The sequence below is a fragment of the Xiphophorus maculatus genome, chromosome 21 (genome assembly GCF_002775205.1).
Source record: "Xiphophorus maculatus strain JP 163 A chromosome 21, X_maculatus-5.0-male, whole genome shotgun sequence".
NCBI lineage: Eukaryota > Metazoa > Chordata > Actinopteri > Cyprinodontiformes > Poeciliidae > Xiphophorus > Xiphophorus maculatus.
In genome coordinates, this window is record NC_036463.1 from 5712240 (window position 1) to 5734404 (window position 22165).

Here is a 22165-nt window from a genome sequence, read left to right on the forward strand (position 1 = left end):
CTTGCACTGGGGGGGGACCCCAAGCCACTGGTTTAGTACTAGAATATGGTATTCTAGAAGTTACTTACAACGAGTTAAATTTGTGGGAAATAAGTTCTAAATTACCAACAGAGGTCAGTTAAGGCAAATATAAAGTGAATAAATACATAACACAGCTTTAAAATTTGATTTCATTCATAAAAGGGAGAAAAACTATTCATCTTGCTCCTGCGTGTCATTTGCAGCAACATGCAGGTAGTCATGTTGCTGCAATCATGTTGCAGCAACATGATTGCATGTCATGTTGCCCCCCCAATCACTATAAAGACACTTAAGCTATCTCCAAGGGTAGTGAGACTTTTGAGCAACAGCAGCCTGACCTATAGGGGCATGGCATAATCTGTCAGTAAAATTTGGTCTGGACTTTGACTAGACCAGTCTTAAACCTTGTACTTGATCATACAATTATGAACTGACAGTAAGACTTTCTTCCTCAGAATTTTTCAGCTGAAGAAATCATTGGTTCATTAATTATGGGAAGTCATCCTGAAGCAGTATGTTAAAGTTAATCATTACCTTTAGCAAACATTTCCCAAACCTCTGCTAAAATCTTATATCAACAACAAATGCATTTTAGTTTTTGCAGGATGCTGTTGTTCATGATGGGATACATCTATCAGGAATTATATTTATTGATCACTGTGTCAAATTAAGCTGTTTTTCATTAAGCATTTCTGAATATCTTCCCAACTGCATTGCAAGATGCATAAATGTTAAACAAAAATCCAAATCTTTTGCACTTCACAACAATTGTTGGTTTTTATGTCATCATGTAATTTAAATACAAAATATATAACTAACAAAGTAAATAATCCAATAGTGGTGTAAATACAAACACATGCAGAAATGGATGTGTACAGGATTTAATCTGGCCACAAGAGGTTAAACATTCAGCTTGGCGACTTAGGTAGAGGGTTGGGTTGGGTTGGACGTCATGGAACGAATAAAGCTGGGTGGCAGCGTAGTGCAATTGTATGAGAAAGCAATAGATGAAAGCATCTAACCTGCGTCATATTCCCAACATATACAGAACATATATGGAATTGCAACTGCCAGCCTTTCAAAAGCCCCAATTTCATGCTCCATCCAGAAATTTTAATATTTAATGAAAGATTTATTAACAGTCACTTGCAAAACTGTCATGAGGACACAAAGAAAGGACAGGAACAAAAATTAACCAGGTATATGGAGGAAATAAAATGGTGACATAACAGGAGGAACCAGCGAGGAATGAGTGAAGGAGTGAAGTAGTTAAATATTGAGAGAGTAAACTGGAAGAATAAACCAGAATGATTGGCTAACAGGTTACAGGTGTGATGGGAGAGAGCAGATGGCAGACTGAGGAAGGCACAAGAAGGCCAGGGTGAGTAAACAAAAAGAGGAACTAGGAAAAATGAATCTAAGAGTAACACAATGAATAATAAACATAATCTACAATACCCAAGAGATGGCTGAAAAGAAACAAAGAAAAAAAACAGGAATACAGAATAACAAATAATCAAAAAGCATGAACCTAAAGATCCTGACAGATAATGCTGCTTAAGGCCACAAAGCATCGTCCTGATAACGTCGTCGCTCCACTGGGGATGATTGCACGCACATCTGGTATCCTCACAACTGTGGAGTTTGCGTAAAAAAGATTGATGTCTCCAGATGTTCAAGCCCAAACTTGTTTAATCTTAAACGCTTGAATCAAACAGAAGGATGTGAACCGCTTAAGCTGTGCTTTGAAAATGACACAATGTGATAAAATGTATGAGAAAATAAACAGGAATTTCTTAAAAACAACAGCTTGTGTAGGAGACAGTCATATTAAGGATGAAAGGCGAAACTGCTGTTTCCTTACATAACTCATCGGAAGCTTAAAATGGAGAACATGTTCACAAGTACAATGGTGGTTGCAAGTTAAATATTGAACTTCTAGTTGTGGTTTCAATTCAAGCTAGAACATGAGGTGAACAGTTCAGATGTACATTGTTCACACCCATGCAAGCATCGTGTTTGCGTAGGTGTGTTAAAGCTCAAGACTTTATTTTTAAAAAGTGTACATAAGAATGATAAACACTGTGGAAATATACAAGTATTAAATGAAACCACTTATTAGTAGTTAGGTCTGCAGAACCATTTTGAAATCAGGTTAATTAAATTAGCCATCTGACTCTGATTACCCCCTAAATCATGTACTGATTGTTATGAATGCACACCAAATGTTTTGTCTGTTTTAGTTTAGTTTATTTATTTCAAACATATTCACATTCACTATTTAATTACCACAATATTTTTGCACCTAAAATCTGAAACCTCTGTGATGTTTAGCAGTTATGTGTGCAGGCTGCAGCTGTGTGCACGTGTTAGTGGTAAAACACCCCCACTTCTTCTAGAAAATGTTAAACATAAGGGAGAGGTTAAACACCAAACATTGATACAAAAATCTATAATCCTAACAAAACATATTTTGATAAGGAAGGTTTGGAAAGAAAATGTTAACCATTAAATTAGTTTCACTACCAGGCAGACACATTTTAAAGCTTGACACATGGTTTCAAAATATGATTCATGTGGATGTTTAGTCCTTTTGCTGCAACATGCTGCTTGCCAACATCTGGCAACTGGGCTGATTTAGGTCCTGGATACACTGAAGGATCACCAAGGTCCTGTGAAAAAAAATAATAAAAAAATTGGTTAATTTGGTTTCTCACAGCTGACAGTTTGGCTCAAAATCCTTAGAAAAAGATATTTCCACCAATGTAGTCACAAGGTCAAAATGGCCCAAAGAAAAGAGTTTAGATGCCGAATTATTGGTGGATCAGGCATAATCTTTTGAAAAGGCAAAAAGTATCCCTAACCTCACCCTAGGAAGAAACAACCTTATTGCAACAGATATGCACTATACATAAAGTGAATGTTTCATAACATTCACAATAAAGATTTTTTTAAAAATCAGTTCCTCCTAAGCAATCTTCCAAAATTGCACAATGATGAAAAGTCTTCAAATGTCACTTACAGGTCACTATCGGTACAGGTCCATCGGAAACCTCGTGACCAGAGTATTTGGATGAGCTCTACGATAGATCCTTGACTGCATGATTCTCTGCAGGAAAGTCAAATAACATAATAGTTTGAAATATTTTAGCAACTAATTATAAAAAAGAAATGGTGAAAATGAACATAGCTTAAATTTGCTGTGTTAAGTAACAATAGTTCTGACATTGCATAATGATGGTACTTTTAAGTCCTGCCTTTCTGTGTTAATGTCAAGTAATAAATGACACTAGGTAGTTTAAACTGTTCAGCTGGGACTAGAAAGTGATATTTTTGAAATTAAATAGAAAGAAAATCTAGATTTTAATGATACAAACTAAAAGTGAATTAGTTTTATCCATTGCCAGCACCTGATTATAACATGTTGGTACTGTAAAAGTGATCTAATGCTTCAGATTTTAAATACACTCGAACTGGTTGATTATTTACATCATGGCAAAATCCCAACAAAACACTGAAACAAAAGCAACAACTCTATAGTGAGTATGAACCCATTTTATTTTATTCATTTTTTTTAAACAAAGTGAACCTCTCTTTCTGACATGTCTGAACAAAAAGTGACCATAATGTGTGATCTTATCAGACTGTCACATCAATGAAATCAGATGAACAGACTTAGAAATTCACAGAGTGTTACAGAGGAGATGAACTCCATGGAAATCTGCAACTGAAGCGTGATGTGAAGAAATTCTTCTTTCATTGCCCTTGACTCTTCTGGCAAACCATTAAAAAAAACTAAGAGTGAGTCACCTAAACTGTCTCAATATACTATGTTTGTCTTTTTGCTTTTTACTTCTGCCGGTGAAAAGTGAGCATGCAGAGCTACTCCTCACAATTTGTCACATTACAACCACAAATTACAATGTATTTTACTTTATTATGTGTAAGGTAAGACATAATTGTAAACTAGAAGGAAAAATGGGTTTTTAAAATTTTACAAGTAAGAATCAGAAAATGTGATATATATTAATTTATTCCCTCTGAATCTACCAGCTTTCAACATCTGGAAATTGACATTTTGATCTATTCTGCTTTTCATACTAAATAGATACTATCAGCACATTTTTAAGTTTTGTCTCAACCAATTTGACTGGACTTTGACTGAACCATTTTAAAACATAAATATGTTTTGATCCAAACCATTGCATTATAGCTCTGGTGTCTGGAAGTTTAACCTCTGCCCCATGTTGGAGTCTTTTTCAGCATCTAACAGGTTTTCTGTCAGGACTGTCCTGTATTTAACTCCTTTTAACTCCTTCTGTTTTGTAGTAATTGTAATAATGATTGTTGTGAATTTATTCAGTTCAGCTAGAGATCCTGTTTTAGAAGCTAATCCTCTTTGATTTTTCACTAGATAATTTTTTTTAAATAGGCAACTTTTGGTTTCCCTTTCTCAGTTAAACTTTGTGCTGAGCTGACCAGAGGTACAATCACAATAAATTCATTTCTATTTGATGTTTGTCATGTGACAAAATGTAAAATAATTCATACAAATAAAGGAAACAAGTGATCTCCTGTTGAGCAGCTTCATGACCATTAGGACAATAAATCACCTGCCGGAAAAAGTCAAACTGATTCCTGGTTCTGTGGTGGACGTCCTGTTTGTTGAAGATTACTTTCTGATCCAATGAGCACATAGAAACTGAAACAACATAGATCACTGCTGGAATACAGGACTGGAACATCTTCTGCACTAAATCATCACCTCTTGACGTGGTCAATTGGTGAATGTTGCAGCCAAAAAAGCTCTTTATCATAGCAATGTGCTTGAGGCAATATTGTTTTTTTTTTTAAAAATATAGTTTTCGTGCTTACATGTGAGGTCCCTCTGGACTTGTCACCACCTTTATGTTGACATAGTTCACTCTCTGAGGATTCAGGCTGTCCAGTTCAACGCTTCCAAACATGCTATGAAAAAAAAAAAGAAGTCAAACAGTTAAGTTTTGAACACGTTTTCAGTAACTTACTCCTGTCATCTTACCTCTTCCTGTTGAATGCATTAGTAATAGACCCATTCAACAACACGGTAATGTTCCCACATGCCATCTCTGCAAACTAACAAACGAGAACCCAGTGAGAGCAAATTGGCACGCAAGATTCTGTAGGAAACATTGTATGCTGATAAAAAAGAAACTTTACGTTTTGTGAGGCTCGCTTCCATAACGAGTAAACTGGATGGGTTCTGCATGTTGACCATGCTGGACAAGAATTGAAATTGAAGTCTGCATCAAATAAATTATATTTATGTTACATTTCAGCAAAATACACATACATCACTTTGGAATATTAGTCTAAATAGGTGTATACCAGCCTCAGTATTTTTACAGTTCAGCAGTAGATTATTGAAGGTGTGCTAGAGAAATACTTTAGCCAGGGCAGGAACCAAATGAGCTAAATCATCCAGTTTGACCAGACTTAATGCTGAAATTAATGCTGTAAATATTTTGAAATTCTGGAGTGAGACTTAACAAAGTCATGAGAAGTTCTGTTTGCAATTTGTCATGTAGCAGACACTGAAACCATGTGAAAGAAAGTGTTGTGAAGAACAGCAGTAACAGCATGTGGGGATTTATTTTGCAAAGAAAGGGAAGTGAGTACAAGTTAAATGATAAATGGTGCTACATACATAATCCTATAGAAAACAAAAACTCTTATAGGGTGCAGAGAAAATGACTCAACTTCCAGCAAGAAAATGACCATAAACTTATGGCGGTTTTTAGATGTCTGTGTGGTAAAAATAAATCCACTGTTTTCAGATTTTCATTTCTAAAATATCGGAAAAACATGCATCCTTTTCTTTTCTTTTCACGGCCCAAATATGCACATTATTGTGTCAGCTTATCCTATAGAATCGTAATAAAATGCATTGATGTTCAAGGTTAGGCTGTGATGGAATTTTAACAAAATTATAAGGCACTGTATTCATAATCCTTTTTAAAAACTATTCTTTATTGCAGATAAAGATCAACCAACCAGAGTCTTCCTCCTGGCCACACCAGATCAGGTCGTTGAACAGGAAACCAACCAACGTGTCTTCCAGTGTCCAGAAATGCCGAAAAACAGCCGCATAGCTGTGCACCAACATCCTGGTTTTACTCCAAAAAAGAAACTGAATAGATAATAGAAAACCACAGTTTACCAAGTGATTTAAGAACTGATTTGTTAAAACTCCAGTTTCAACACTCACCCTATCACATGGCCAGACCTGTGGCATCATGTTAAACATCTCACAATAATGCTCTTCTGTCACATTACAAGAGGCATGCTGGACAACAGCCTTCTCAAACTGCCTCCAGATTTCCTCACAGTCATACCTGAATATGAAACAATTGATCACAAAAATAACCGCTGATGAAAGACTTGCAATTGTTGAGTAAAATGTTAGAAATTGACCAAAAGGGTAATTTATTTGAGCAATTTTAGCAACTATTAAGTTTAATGATTATGGCTTGTACCTCAGAAATATCCAAAATTCAGTTTATAAGAAGCTTAGAATATCACATTGCTTGTGGAAATTTTTCTGAGTTTTTCCTTCCACCTAACTTTCCATTTCTGTGTGAGCAGCCAGCTTTGTCAGCAATGAGGTTTAGAGCCGTACCCTCCTGGGCTTAAAGTGAGTGTGGGTGACTGATGGCTTGTCAACTGAACAAAGGAACATGTCATTTAGGCAGGGCACTGGCTTCTTTATCTTTACGTGTAAGGACATGGATACAAGAAAAATAATAACTACCTGCTTAAACATGTCTAAGCAATAATTAAAAACAACTGGAGTTATGACAAACAAGTCACAGTTAAGAGGATGACAAAGGAGGCATAAAATAGCTTTTCCAAGGCTTACTGTTAGAGAAATACAGTAAAGTGTGTCATCTTTGGGTCACAGAGTGTAAGAACCAATCACTTATTTTTAGGTTCTTAACACAAATGGAAGGTGACTTTACACTCTGGAACATTTGGGAAAATGAACTAAATAACTCCAGCAGTAAGTCTAAGTAAAATCGAAATTCATGGTTTTAGAGTGGCTTAGTCAAAGTTTGGACTATAATCTCATTGAAATGCTGTGGTATGAACTTAATTAGCCAGTTTGTGCTCAAAAACCATTCAATGATGCTGCATTGAAACAGTTGTGCAAAAAGAGTGGACTGGATTTCAAATACAGTAATAAAAATGACTCATTGATAGTCATGGCAAATGCTAGACGGCAATTTGTCACCATTTTACCAAGAGTGGCAAAAACAGTTGTTAAACTCATAGGAAGCAGTTACTTTTTTTTACATATCACCGGGTTGACTTCTTTCTTTTTTGTTTGTTTTTTTCAATACTAAATAAAATCATTTGTTAAGACATGTATTTTGCATTTCCAGAGATTATCTTGTGATAAAATGTCTTACAATTTGAGACATTTAAATGCAACAATAAAAGCAACCTCATAAAAAGTCTGTAAACACAAGCTGGTGGATTCCGCTGACAAATTTCTGACATGTAAATGGCTTACTACAAATCCATCAACGTTAATCACTGCTTTCTTTTTCAAGCTCTTTCATTCTTCATACGCATAATGTGTCTATAAATACACATTATTTGTGTGCATTTATTAATGTGCTGTTAATTAATGGTACATTACCATAAGCCGGGCTGAACCAGTGTGGTGTAAGTGAAGCATCTTCCTATCACAATGTGCTTAATGTTTGGAGTTGTCCCAAACGTGGCTTGTACGGGACAGAGGCAGAGCTGAGGCACAATAATCCCTTTGAGTCAGGCACAAAAGTCAAAGAAAAAAAAAGACAGTATCTGTTACATTTAGGAGTGGTTGACTTTGTGAAAGAATGTCACGAGAACATTGGAGAGAATTACTTACATATGGTGACTATTACGGAGCAAGCCGATTTAACAGAAGGCATAATCATGGAAACCTTGATCGCGCCGTAGTTCTTCAAAAAGAGACATGTTTTAACTTGCCATTGCGTTGATAAGGCCCCCTAAAAAGGAGGGTATTACAGAATGTAGCTGCAAAGTACGACATTTAATTCTGAAGACTCAAAAGATGTCTGTCATTGTTATTTTTGAACAGCTAACATCTTTCAACTGCTTTATTTTACTTTTTGCACTCATGCATTAAGTGCAAAAAGTAAGTTTTGTTAGTGCAGCTCTAACAAAACCACCAGCGTGTCAAGCACTCAATACAAAGACTTCAAACGAATGTAAGAATAAGTTACAGGAAAACATTTTTTAAACTTTTTTCTTCCTTAAAGTACATGAAGTTAAAAATATTTTGTACAAATTTCTGGAAAAATGTCAAGCTTACCACCTTCCATTTCCTAGTAATGGCCTGCAAAACGCTCCCACAGTTGCAATGGGAAGCAGTTGGTTCTTGATTTCCAGTTTATTGTTATGTCTGATAGTTCCATGCATCCAACAGTTTCCTTATGGGACTAAGAGTTGTTGAGGTTGTTTTCGCTGGTTAACAAACACGTATCCTTACTATGACCAAGGCATTCTTGAAAAACTTTTTTTTTTTCCATCCCCATTTTCCAAAAGAAGATCCACATGACTCCTATTAGGATGCTGGTAGGAATGTCCCAAACAAAGTGTTTTCTGTACTCTGAAAATTTGCACCATAATTTGGGAGATAATGTACACAAAGTCCTCAAGAATTTTATTATGAGCAAAATATCCAATCAGTTAAATTTTGTTAGTTTTTCTCTGCTGACAAAATCTGTTCTATAAAATTAAAGTTCTCAACATTAGTTTCTTTGAGTCTAAAACTGAAATGCAATAGTGTTGCTAATTTTGATTAAAAAATAATAGAACCAACATTGGTAACAATACATACATGGTACATACACTTCACACATTTCTACAACTTAGGGATGACTTGTCCTGATTCTGATTATCTTTCACTAACTTATTTATATACCAAACATCTTCTGATTTCATTTTTAAATGTATCTCTAAAATAAAACTGTAGGATGTTATTTACCACAGAATATCTGATTTTGACAGTTGTTTTGAATTAAGATGAAACTGATTACAGGTTTGGTTAGGGCGACATTGCATTACATTTAAGAGATTTATAATGTATGATTGAAGTTTGATGTGTGGTCATGCATATCTTCAAAGTCCAGCATAACTTTTAGACGTACGTTGGTTGTTGTTACCACTGATGCTGCTGCCACCTGTTGGTTTAAATCAGGAGTTATCTGCATTTGAACACTTTTAGTAAAGGAAAAGAAATAGAAATATGGCAAAAAATTGGAAAGAAAACAAGAAAGGAAAAACATTGTGTAGAATACCAAAACTTGTAATAACAAAGAATTGGCTGTGATTGAAGAAGAAGAAGAAGGGAAAATGTAATAATGAGAATACTTATTTATAATAGGGGAAAAGAAAAACAACAAATGTGACGTTTTCGGGGAGAAAGAAAGTGCTGATCATGTTTTGATGAAGCGTTTTAAATATGCAACTAAAGGAAAGAGAACAAGAGGAAATATTAGAAATGATAAATAAAGAATTATTCATTACTTTTACGTTAGACAATGTAAGAATACAGTGGGTGGAGACGATGAGGTTACAGTCATGAACACCAGGGGGCGGTATGCACCTCTGAAGTTGTTTTCAATCCGCCAAGAAGAAGAAAACGAAGCGGAAGCTCCAGCCTCCCACGGCTAAACGTCAATGTTGTGGCTGTCTCTCATTCTCCAGGTTGGTTAAACTAGCTTGAGATCCCTCAAGGTGTGCACTCAAAGGCGGAAATTAAATCAAATCCACAAATGCTTGGGAAATTATCTGACGGTGTTTTGGTACATGGCATCTAATCTTCCTGCACTAAATCTGTGAAGCTACAAGCTATCTTAGAAAGCTAACCTATGCTATAACTAATGTTTCCCTCTTTTTTTATTCAAAACATGTTGTTAACCCATTTAAAATATTTTGTATTACGGTTGCTGTCTTAAAGGACTGTTAACTCGACGGACTGGATGTTGGTGTGTTTTAGTAAAGCCTTCCTTTATCTTCCAGGTATCTTAATCTTTATTCTTCGCTCCTCTCTATCAACATGAGCGATCCTTGGCAGGAATGTATGGACTTCTGTTTAGATGTCACCAAACGGGCAGGAAAGGTAAGCAAAGTATTTATGGGGATAAAGTCTAATCAGTGCTTTCACTAAGAAAGTGGCTTCAGGACAGCCAATATTTTTGGAGTAGCCTTCAGAAACCTGTTATTCTTATTTTACTTTATTTTAGTCACTTCTGCTAAAAAAAGAGAAGTATTTAAGAGCAAATCAGGAGAAAAATCTGCCTCAAACATACCAGTTCTGTCAGGAGGATTGGGTCAGAACCCCAGGAAATTCTTGTGATAAGCTTGGTGAAGGAAAACCCAAACATTTAACCCAAGTAATACAGTTTAAAAGGCAGTTCTTCCGTATACTAATGTATGCAAACTTTTCAAATTTAAAAAAATAACATAAAATTACCTCTTATAATTCTGACATTCAGCTGATAGAAATAATTTGATCAATTTGACATAAAGCATGAAAAGTTTAGATTACTTTAATTCTAAGGAGGAAAAAAAAACTGAGTATGTCTCCTTATTATGTGTCTGTACATGTTTATTTCATACAAGTAAAAAAAAAAAGATAATTAAACGTTAAATATAAAAACACTGATTGGAAATGCATAATATTAAACCAGCTCATTATTTAGCAAAAACAAAACTTTACTTCTTTGGGGAAATATTATCAACTAGATTTAGAGAAGACAGTGTTAATCTTAATGTTGGAGAACTGTTGTAAAGAGTGTCTTTCTGGGGTCACTAAGTCTCCATAACAACCAGTTGTTTGGGAAGCATGCCAGGAAAAAGGCTTTTCTGTCTCATCATCTCAAATGTAAACATGTGGAGTTTGCTGAAGAGCTGTGGAGTTATGTTACTTGAGACTAAGATTTCATTTTTCAGTAACAAACACTCCCCCAGCCCAAATGCCCTCTGTTGGATCTGTGATGCTGTGGGCCAGGTTTTCTTCTAGAGAATTTAATGAATTTCTGCAATAAAATTCTATTTATTTATGGTTTTCTCTTTAAAAGGTGCAGATAGTCCTGCTTTCTGTATGCAAGTTGTCATTTGCATTTTTTCTGCTCCTAAAGTGTTCATTATGGAATTTGTTTCTCAGTACATGTTACAGCGTGAACATAATGTTGCATTAAAGGAAACCCCAGACAGAATAAATTTATGAACCTACAGAGCTCAGACACATTGTCGTCTGTGGCCCACCCTTGCCAACAATCTGTCACCATGACGCTCCTCACATGGGGCTAATTAGAGCAGCAGATGTGTTCAGTCGTTGCCGTGTTTCTGACAGATGATCCGCGAGGCGCTGCAGAAGGACATCACCATCATGCAGAAGAGCTCTCCGGTTGACCTGGTGACCGAGACGGACCAAAAAGTGGAGCAGCTCATTATATCCTCCTTAAAGGAGAAGTACCCCACGCACAGGTGCGCTGCTGTTATGGAAAATCTTTGATGCATGAGTTTGTTTTTTTACCCCATCTGAAGAACATAGGACAGAGGGCATAAGAGGAATGGAGCGATGAATTATTTTGCAAGTTTGCAGGGTTTCAAATCTGCAGTTGCTTTTGCTATTTGTGGCATTTTTCCTCTTGCTTCTATTTCCTGTGGTTGCAGCATTGTGTCTGTGGTAGCCGCATTTGTTCTGTTTTCTCTAATTGCAGTATTTTGTTTATTTGCAGCATTTGTTCTGTTTTCTCTAATTGCAGTATTTTGTTTATTTGCAGCGTTTTCCTGATGCAATAGTTTTTCACCCAGTGTTTTGGGTCATTCATGTGTTTGCAGCTGGTTTTGCTGTTTGCGGCTACCGTTGTCAAGTGATTTGGCAGCTGATAATGTGTTGCTCAACTCGAGTTGCCTGCTGTTGTGCCATTGGGCGGCTGTTCTAGATGTTCCGGCTTCTTGTAAACCAGATCACTTGCACACACATCGCCGGTCTGCACGCGGAGCAAATTATGACCAAACTTATGTTTGTTGTTTGTACATGCACAACGGATTAAACCTTTGTAGTTAACCACATCTGTACAAAATCTAAGATATATATGCTGTCTGAATTAATATCATGGTCTGGGCTTTTAGTATCAAAGAGATGATCAAAATGCTTGACGATAGTCAAAAGCAAACTTTGTATCATATTCTGCTTTTTCCAATACATGCCAGGTGTGTATGTCTGATGCGTCTCTCGTTCAGCATAAACTTGCGACATGATTGGGGAGGAAGCTAAGTTTATTTTAGAGAATCTACGCCGAGGCTGTCGAAAGAAGTGTGAAGTGGAAATCATCCACTTGGATGGAGAAATCACCTTTTTTGCTCAATAAAAGTAACTCTCTTTTTCTCTATTTTCTGAAAACACACAAGCATAAAGACTCAGGTAATTTGTAATTTTCCAGGACTAAGCATTATGTTACAAATTTAAAGGAGAAAAAAAATCTGAACTTACAAATTTTTAAAACGTTTTTTTATGCTCCCATGCTACAGTAGAGCGGGAATGGAGAATTTGTGTCAATGCAAGCAGGGGGCTCTCTGTTTAAAAAGGTTGAGGACCTCTGTACCCTCTAAATATGCTTTATGCATATTTAGACCATGCTTATATAATTACACATATAAACATGCAGAAAAGTGTTGGTCATTTCAGACCCTGCCAAGCTCTGGAAACTGTTTATTAATGTGCGTGTTAAACATATGAATAATAATAATATATTAAGGCAGTTAGTCTTAGTGAACACAAGGGCTTCTCAAACTTTTCATGGTTATACAATTAATGAATTAATTGAAAACACTAGAAACATTCAATGTTGTAGTTGTTTATCAAGGGAAGATGAAGAAAAAATAAAACAGTTTTGGAAAAATTAAATAACTCCATAAAAGCGTTAAAAAAATTTGAAGTGGGGTCTGACTGTATATGGTGTGTTCATATTCAGGTGTTGCATCCTTCGAAGGCTGTCCAAATTTGAATTCTCCTCCAAATACAGCCCACAAATGTGTCACGCTTTTTTCTTTTTTGAAATGTTTTTTTGGCACTGGACTGTATTATTAGTAGGTCCCATGGCAACCATTCAGATATGCTCTGACAAAGCGCCGCCGATTTCCACACAGCTGCAATCCCCAACCAAACCTCCACCTCACAGAGCAACCCTTCTCCATGCCTCAACCACTCAGCTCCTCCAGACTAGCAGCAGCAACAATTAGACAACACCTGATGGAGCTAATCATAAGAACTACCTTCAGTCAAAGGGCATAATGAGAAGCATTGTTGTGATGACGTGCTGAAGGTGGAGTGTCAGAAAAAAGAGGAGCTCCTAAAAGAGATGGGGGCCGATTTCAAGTAGTCAAATTACAAAGTCAAATTTATTTTATGTCATGTTTGATATATACATATACATATACACAGCATTTAACAACAACTGAAGGTAACATAGTTACTTGATTGTGCTATAAAATAGCGCTGTTTTCCTGGAAAATACATAATACCGCCACTTTAAGTGTAAGTATGTGTTACAAAAATTAAAAACTTAAAGCAGGTGTGTTGTTAGACTTTTGTCATTTACTTAGACATGCCAATTTTTTGTCAAATATCTTCATATCAAATCAATTTAATAGTTCAAAACTGCTGCCGTTTTATCTGTTTCATTTTGTTTTTTTTTTATATTTCTAAGCTTCATCGGTGAGGAGTCTGTAGCCGCTGGTGCTCCCAGCATTCTCACCGACAATCCCACTTGGATCATCGACCCCATCGACGGCACCACCAACTTTGTGCACAGGTACTCCTAACCGGGAGGTAAGGCTCTCCTGGAAGCCTGAAACTGCTCTGAATCTGTTTCATCTCAGTCCCTCCTTGACTATTTTTATCTTTTAATTAGCTTCCCTTTCTTGGATTGTCCTCTCTTGGATTGTCTTCAGGGATAATTAGATGAAAATGAACTGATAATAGAAGCTCGCTTCTTAAAGCCTGATTCCTACTGGGAGTTCATTAAACGGATGTTTTATATTGTACATTTCTGTTGGGTAGGTTCCCCTTTGTGTCTGTATCAATCGGCTTCACAGTGAAGAAAGAGGTAGGTCTTAATGTATGCAAATCTCATGTTTATTCCCCTGCTGGGATTTCTTGATTATAATATACATTAACCCCATTGTCGCCTTGTGAATCTCTGAATAGTGATGCTGAAAAATTCTCCTTGTTATGCAGCTGCTGCTCTGTTTTTAGCCCTCCTCCCACACAGCTTCAATCATCAGCGTGTTTTCTGCCTTTTGCTCTCAGATAGAGTTTGGGATTGTCTACAGCTGCATCGAGGATAAAATGTACACGGCACGGAAAGGGAAGGGGGCATTTTGCAACGGAAACCCCATCAAAGTGTCCGGGCAGAAAGGTGATTCCGTACGACACATGACTGGTGTTGTAGATGCAAATCAATCCACTAGGTGGAGCTGGATGTCCGCTGTTGATCCCGTTTGTTTCAGGAATGAATGGGTTTCTTTTTGTTTCCCTTTCTGAAGACATTAGCAAGTCTTTGGTGCTGACTGAAATGGGCTTCAAGAAGGAAACTGAGCACTTCAACATTATGTTGGCCAACATCAAGACTATCCTCACCATTCCTGTTCATGGGTAAATATTAACTTATGGAGTGTTGCAGCAATTAATGTAGGAGAAGGCAAAACCGACATACTTCTCAGAAGCCTGACATTTCTGTATAAAATGTCATTTTTGTATCTTCTTAAACTCTTTCTTTTGTTGTTTTCATTGTCTATAAGCCATAATTGTCAAAATTAGAAAAAAAAATGGCTTAATGTTTTTCACTGTGAGATGATTCCATATAATGTAAAAGCTTCAGTTTCTCTAATGAGTGACAAAAAATATTGACCTTTTTTATTCAAAGCATAGTTTCTCCAGGGTACCATTTAGCAAACTCTACATGTTTAGGTTTGTGATAGAAAAACGGGGAAGTTTTTTTTCTGGCATGAGTCAGGAACAGGTAGATGTAGTAACGGTTTATCTGGAAACTTGCTGACTTCAAGCCATTTCCATTATGTTACTTGAAAATGGTCTGAAAACAAAATTTTATCGTTTATCGCAATAACTTCTGGGACAATTTATCGTCCAGCAAAATTTGTTATTGTGCTCCAACTCTTTAAAAAATGTTATTTACTTTTGAGTAGTTATTTTATTCTGCATTTAGCACAAAATACCCCTCAAAATAAAATAAAAATATTAAAATGGAAACTTCTACACCTTCACACTCCATATCCTTACCCCCTTAAGGTCTCATTTAGCAGTATGATATTGCACATCTTGTAAAACAAACACTGATTAGCTCTTATTCTTTAACATTTTGTTTACCCAATAAGAGGAATTTACCTAAAAACTCTTTTTTTCATAGACCCATCCCTCTGTAGTGTTTTGTGATGCATTTTTTAAATAACCTGAAAGCGCCTGAAACCTCCCAGTGGGACGTTTGTATAAATGGTCTTACCCTCTTCATTTTTAATCTTTTGACCTGAATTAGATCAAAACGTCTATTAATAAATCATATGGAAGCTGCTGCTGCCCTCCTCCTTCTCCTCCATTGTTGTTGTGTACACAGCAACCTTTTTTATCTATCTTTTCCAACAATAAAAGCCGCCTCTTGTTAGTGTTTTCTCAACATTAAAGTAAGTTGTGCAGACTCGTTAGATAAAAGAAAAAGTTGAAAAAGCAACAATATGCACAGTAACATAACGAACTGTTAAGCAGGGGATAATTGCTGCTCATTTATTATTCCCACTACAAGCTGAAACTAAATGTCCCGTTTCCAGGATCCGCTCCCCAGGCAGCGCAGCCATCAACATGTGCCTAGTGGCGTCCGGTTCGGCCGACGCTTACTATCACATGGGGATCCACTGCTGGGACATGGCTGGAGGGGCGGCCGTCGTGACTGAAGCCGGAGGAGTCATCATGGACATTTCAGGTGAGTCACAGAGACAACTGGACGTCTTCAAACAGGGATTCTGCTGAAAACTTACTGAAGTACCTGTCAAAGTGACCAATTAAATGTGTACTTTAGGAACACTTCTACTAATTTAGTGTCAGTTCACTGCAAATGTCATCTTGAGACACTTTTCAAAAGATTGGCCAATTGATCCTAGTTATCAAGCAGTGCATTAAGTTTAGTGTATTATTCAAGTTAGTTTAAGAAATTGTTTTCTCTTTCCCTAATGAAAGGGAAAAGTTAATAGCAGGATAGGAAGAATGATCAGTTGACTGCAGGATATCTCAACCGGTTCCCTCTTGCAGACCAGGTGTGGCTTCTATGGAGAGAAAAACCTGAGAGGAAATAAGCTAGTTTTTGTATGTATGTATTTTTTTTTTTTTTTTTTTTAAGGTTTAATGTTTGAATGTTTTTTGATGTTACTTCCTGATGCATTTCGGTCTTCGGAGCTGCTGTCAGTCGGTTGCCATGACAACGGGTTTGTTATACATAACAGTAATCAAAAAGGATGAAATATTTTGGAAAGTATAGTAGCCATAGTTTTTTATTTTTTTTATTTTAACAGACTATGGCTCCTACAGTGACAATTATGTAAAATTAAATTATGTGTATTTGATTAGTCCTCCCTTGCATCTTGACAGAACTGACTGAAACCAGAATACATATTTTATATCTTTAAACAACTGCAATTTTCTCATGCTTAAATTAAGCCATATTTTATAGAAATCAGATAATAAATAAGAGCATATCAACCATTTTTTTGACAGCTTCACAGTCATCCCACATTGGACCACTATGGTCTTTGTGGATATTATTCAGTGCACAGTAATGGCGCCTGCAGGTGTGTGTCACTAGCTATAGCGGCTAATAGGCCCTGTCTAGTCCAATAATATATATTGATGCTCCCTACAAAGCTTATCCTATAAAACACCCGTAACCCTGTCATTCATTTCAACTTCTTTAACAATGCATTAACTGATTTGTCTGGTAGATACTCAAAACTTCTCCATGCGATCAATATTTGCAATCTGGCCAGTGAGCTGGATGAATACTGCAGTTTGCTCTTCTGGAAAATCTCCAAAGGGAGCCTGGCCTCATCGAAGCCTACAGACTTCCTATACAAACTGCTTCCCCTCTCCCCGGTTTCACTCCTTTCCACCCAACTTTAGGGGCCGTCATGGCAAACTCGAGAAGGGGCTCACCCTGAGAACATTCGACACATCCTTGCCTAAAAACTGAAACCAGTTTGTCCAATCAGGTGAGGGAGGTGTTTGGACGTGGAGCTGATTCCCTCATAGCCCACCGCCCACAGGGGCAGCTTCTGCAGGTGGTTTCTTTGAGGTAAAGGCCCCTCTTCACTCTGAACCCCCACCTACGCTGCATGTGCTGTGCATCAAGGGGTTTGCTCTTAGGAAAGTGAAAGCAACCTTTGCGCTGTGCCGAGCATGCTGCGATGTACAGCGAGACACGTAGAGGCAGGAAATCTCTCGCTGCTCTTCTCTAAGCCAAAAGTAGAAGGTCACTGTGGAAACGGAGCACCGTCTCCAGCACCAGCTCCGTGAATCATAGCTTCGCAACTTTCTCACTTTTTTTTTTTTTTACTTGCTACTCATCTTACTAGCGAGATGAGTTCCAACTTAAGTTATTTAAAAAATGCAACTTATGCTTCACCTTTCCAGATTTGGAGTGTAGGGGTCACTGTTGCATCAAGAAACAAGCTCAGCAAAATGCTATTTCTGGTCTGACAGATCTGTTATAGAACTTAATAAACATTCATCGTAGACAAATTAGACACATAATGGTTACTGTATGCTTCCCAAACAATTTTAGGGATGTTTTTGATTATTTTTAATGTTCATTATCCAAGTGTCACCCCATTATATAAGCACCTTGGTTTTCCTTCCATGTAAACAGAAATCTCAAGATGTGAGGCAGCAGCAATTCACAAGCCCCCCCTCCGGCTGAGCACAGCTGTGTTTGTGGTTTCTGCAGAATAGAAAATGTCACCTTAGAGTACTTGATCTTCTTTTTCTGTCAAAGTTTTTCACCGTCTTTTACTATTCTCGTCTCACGTTTGGTCCACATTTTCTATGAGCCGCAAAAGATAGTCAAGGTAAATCGAAAGTGCACCTGGTTTCAGGTCAAGACTTTTACATCTAGGGACAGAATAAAAATAATCTGGTCTTTATTACAGTCTGGAAAAGTGTGGGGTTTTTCTTTTACCCTTTTCTAGGTCTGCATTTTATTCTCATTTTAATCAAAACTATATATTGACAAAACAAGCAACATTTTCAATTCAAAAACGTTGCTGCTAAACTGTTGAACAAATAAATTTATTGTTTCTAGTATGTCCTTTAGGTTCTTTAACTATCTGCTTGGTACAGATTATTATACCCATTCAGCTTTCAAGTGCTTCAGGAACCCCTGATCATTCATGAAACTTTAAAAAATATACTTTTTTAGAAATGTTATCTGTGGACTTCTGATAGGCCATCTCCTTTTTGCACAGCTTTCACACAACAAAGGTATTTTGCAGTGTCCCATCAGATTGTTTTTTGTAGGGAAAATTAACTCCCAGTGGGCCAAGAGAAGCTGCTTCGTATGCAGCTTGTGCGACAGATTTATGGACATACGGCAAACTGCGATAAAAGTTCCAGGCTTGGGATTTTTGTTTGTCAAGAAAGATACATTTTGTTAGGATCTATGTAATTAATCGAAATTAATGCATTAACAGCTGTAATATCACAGCTAAAAAAATAAAGAAATCAAGATTCCTGCACCACTTCAAAACCAAAAAAAAGCAAACAGGTCCAGTTTTAGCTCCTAAAGGCAACATGTTATTGAATCATTCAGTTGTTTTCACAAACACACTTCTCTGTTAATCATTTAATTTCTTACCATATTAGGGGGAAAAAAGTCCTTATTTTTACATCTCTCTTCCTTAACCAGGTGGGCCATTTGATTTGATGTCTCGCAGGCTGATTATTGCCAGCAGCAGGACGATAGCTGAACGAATTGCCAAGGAGATAACAGAGTTCCCCGTTGGCAGGGACGACACAGAAGGCCTCTAAACCTCCACAGCCAGCGGAAGCTGAGTAAAAACACACACAGCTGCTTACAGTGTAACAAGTGTCGAGCCTGTCTTTGCCTTAGGAACCAAAATGATAGTTACCTCTGAACAACAGCAAGCGGAGTCGTTAAACATTTTATTCTCCTGTATATCAGTACTTAGTCATACACACATACTTTTATGTTGTTGAGTTGTTTGCACTGTGTTGTATTTTATTGAATCACTCAGGCATTTTTTTTTTTATTCAAACATAAAAAATAAATTTTTATTACTAGGTACCTCAAAACAGCATCATTACAGCCTTAAAAATATTAACATCAAGGTTCATGCTTATTTCTAAAGATGTTTAAACTAAGAATATTTATTCAGTTGGGGGGAAAAAATTACATCTAAAAAATGTAACTATTTTTTAAACATATACTCTCATACAAGTTATCCACAATATCTTTTTAAACTTCAAAAAATATTTATCATTATTCTTAGAAATGGGAAAGACAACAGAGCACTGAATTCAATCCAAATTGGTTGATTGGTTGGTTAGGAATGACTACAAGAGAAGAGCTGCTGAGTCTAAGCTTGCCCATATCTGCAGTCAGAGCCATAAAAACCCCAAAACCTACAAACACCCTGCAGAAAAGAGCGGTGGCTTGGGCTCAGTTTGTCTTCTTTGCAGCCAGCACATGCTATCTACATGCTGACCAGTTTTTGCAGGTCCCTAAAAAAGAAGTCCTATTTGTAATAACCTCCATTTTATGGCCTTAAAAAGTCTTGTGATTTCTCATACTAGGTCTGAAATCTAGTACGAGACAGTATGTCTTAGATTATTTGTTTACTGCTTAACTCATCAGCTTTTGTTGACAATGGACCAATTTTTGCCTAAGATAGAATATGGTATCTGCAGGCAATTCTAATAAAAACGCTGCTGCTCAGTTGTCCATAGCCAGCACAGAAGAAATTGTATAGTTGACCTGTAGACTAAAGTCCATTGTAAAGTTTACTATCTACTGTGAGAATCGAGTTGAAGTTGGGTAACCTAAGTGTAAAATTACTGAACTCAAGAGCCAAAATACATCAACTTAATTTGGCATTCATATTTAGCTTGGTAAGTAAACTTATAAATCAATGAAGCTAAGTGTCTCTTTTTTTTATTCATGTCTCTCCTGTTTTAAACTATTTCTGGTCCTAAAAAGCCTAATAGGTAACTTACTGAAACTTGTAGAAACCCTTATTTGGACAGTGGCGCCATAGAAAGTTTTCCTAAATGTAAATTATTTCATTTTTCTTTAACTAGAAGTGGTGCTTTGGCTACATGAAACTAAGCTTTAGCTTTTCAGTATCAAACACTGAGAGTAGGATTGGTGTGACATAAAGCATTATTAAGTAGAAAGACAACTGAAACCTATTGTTGGGTATGGTGGAAGATGTGTGATGCTGGGGGCTGTTTTCCTTTCCAAAGCCTCTGAGTCGTCGTTGAAGTGGTTGGTATTGTTAAGTCTTTGAAAAGCCCCGTAAATTGAAGTCAAATTTTCTCAAGAGGATCATGATTTCTAAACGTGACCAAACCAACACAGAAAGCAATTATTTCTTAATGTTGGATTCTTTTTTTCCCTCCTCGGAATAAATATAACGTTGGGTTTTATTGAAATTGTTCAGTCTGAGATTATTCAACCTCAATAATTTTATTTCTATGTAATTTAAGGGTTTTTAGACATCTTTTCCAGAAAGCTCTGTACCTGTTTTAAGAGTGAATTTAACTTGCACTGTCCACAATTCACCACATACGTCACATGACTAACTCCTGTACTGTATATCTATTTTTTCTGTACTGTATGACTTCTTATCAAGTCTAGAATAAAAAAAAAAGCATGAAATGTGTATCTTTAATGTGTGTTTTTTTAAAGTTATTTAAAAATTCCCTTAAATATAGTTCCTGCATCCTTGCCTCTATATTTCAGTTTCGTAAATTGACTCGTTTAGCTGAAGCTGAGGCTGGTGTCAACCAGCACAGACACGCCATTGTTGTAAACCACAGACATAATGGACAACTGGCAGCAGAAATAAGAGCCTGTGTATGAACATTTCTACAGGAAATGTGCTGACTGAGCAGATGGCAAGCTTCATGACTAAATATGGGAGCTCAGTGTCACGACTCATCCCTGCAGGAAAATAGAAATGAACAGTTAGGGGAAGGGAAAAAAACGAATAAAATCTGTCAAGACGCCTCTCATTTCTGTTTTGCATCATGTAGACATTCCTGTTAAATTCTTGCTTCCTATGTGTAAATAAAGTTATTCACACCCCTTCAATTTCACCATTTATTTCTGGAAACCTTGGTATGTTTTACTCAGGTTTTGTGTGCAAAACCAACTCAAAATAATACAAAAATGGTGAGAAGAAAGGGAAAGTACAATCGACTCACATTTTCTGTTTTACAAATGAAATCTTGAAAGTGCATTTGATATGCCTACACAAACCCAGGTCATCCAAATGAACTGACAGACTTTGCAAGAAAAGCATTGATTGGATAAGCAGCCAAGAGAGCTTTGGTAACTGAAGGAGCTGCAGAGATCCAACCAGAGCAACAACAAAATGATTTGGATCAAATCTCTGTTGGCATGCGTGGCCTCGTTATAAATCAAATTCAGAATCTACTTCAAGACTTAAAAATTAATAATTTTTCTTGCTGCAGTTGTTGTAAGAGATGGTTTTAATTGTATTGTGGCTGAACATGTACGCTCCATCCATCTTACCAGGTTTGACCCGCTTCATTATGCTTAAAAAGCTTCCCCACAGCATGCTGCTGCCACTACCGGGTGGGAGGATGCATTAAGGGGGTCTTCTGTTACTTTCCTGAACACACATAACATTTTACATGTACTTTTGCAGGGGATCTAACTACAAATACATGCTAGACTATTCCATTAAAATGCACTGTAACATCCCCCAAAAATGAAATGTTAGAAGATTTATCACCAGTTTTGCAGAGAACTGTTGA

General features: G+C 36.8%; 2 protein-coding genes across 5 annotated transcripts; one reads left to right on the top strand and one right to left on the bottom strand.

Annotated features, from left to right (window-relative positions):
- Positions 1-2230: 2230 nt before the first annotated feature.
- LOC102227962 (ADP-ribosyl cyclase/cyclic ADP-ribose hydrolase 1-like) lies at positions 2231-8533 on the bottom strand. 3 transcript variants are annotated; one of them, XM_023326681.1, is made up of 10 exons: positions 8387-8533; positions 7937-8009; positions 7703-7826; positions 6269-6395; positions 6055-6190; positions 5221-5303; positions 5063-5136; positions 4897-4989; positions 3044-3130; positions 2231-2693 (listed from the first exon to the last, which is right to left on the bottom strand). In XM_023326681.1, the coding sequence occupies exons 2-10, from the start codon at positions 7983-7985 to the stop codon at positions 2606-2608; spliced, it is 861 nt and encodes a 286-aa protein (XP_023182449.1). In that variant the 5' UTR covers positions 7986-8009; positions 8387-8533; the 3' UTR covers positions 2231-2605. The 3 variants fall into 3 exon arrangements, with proteins under 3 accessions (XP_023182449.1, XP_023182451.1, XP_005805786.2); XM_023326683.1 differs by having other exon boundaries at positions 5221-5279; positions 8384-8533; XM_005805729.2 differs by having other exon boundaries at positions 8384-8533.
- A 1164-nt stretch (positions 8534-9697) lies between these two features.
- Positions 9698-21041, top strand: impa1 (inositol monophosphatase 1). 2 transcript variants are annotated; one of them, XM_005805705.3, is made up of 9 exons: positions 9698-9780; positions 10096-10195; positions 11432-11565; positions 13794-13898; positions 14147-14192; positions 14396-14504; positions 14632-14740; positions 15928-16079; positions 19050-21041. In XM_005805705.3, the coding sequence occupies exons 2-9, from the start codon at positions 10133-10135 to the stop codon at positions 19169-19171; spliced, it is 840 nt and encodes a 279-aa protein (XP_005805762.1). In that variant the 5' UTR covers positions 9698-9780; positions 10096-10132; the 3' UTR covers positions 19172-21041. The 2 variants fall into 2 exon arrangements, with proteins under 2 accessions (XP_005805762.1, XP_023182125.1); XM_023326357.1 differs by lacking the exon at positions 9698-9780 and adding an exon at positions 9795-9878.
- The last annotated feature ends 1124 nt before the right edge of the window (positions 21042-22165 follow it).

Bases quoted from the DNA above. Each gene is read 5' to 3' on its own strand.
- LOC102227962 (XM_023326681.1), bottom strand. From the start codon at position 7,985: ATGATTATGCCTTCTGTTAAATCGGCTTGCTCCGTAATAGTCACCATA. The intron at 6,396-7,702 runs GTAATGTACCAT...TTTCATATTCAG, and splicing joins CTGGTTCAGCCCGGCTTATG to GTATGACTGTGAGGAAATCT. The intron at 5,137-5,220 runs GTAAAGTTTCTT...CTCGTTTGTTAG, and splicing joins GGAAGCGAGCCTCACAAAAC to TTTGCAGAGATGGCATGTGG.
- impa1 (XM_005805705.3), top strand. From the start codon at position 10,133: ATGAGCGATCCTTGGCAGGAATGTATGGACTTCTGTTTAGATGTCACC. The intron at 10,196-11,431 runs GTAAGCAAAGTA...TGTTTCTGACAG, and splicing joins TCACCAAACGGGCAGGAAAG to ATGATCCGCGAGGCGCTGCA. The intron at 11,566-13,793 runs GTGCGCTGCTGT...TATATTTCTAAG, and splicing joins GAGAAGTACCCCACGCACAG to CTTCATCGGTGAGGAGTCTG.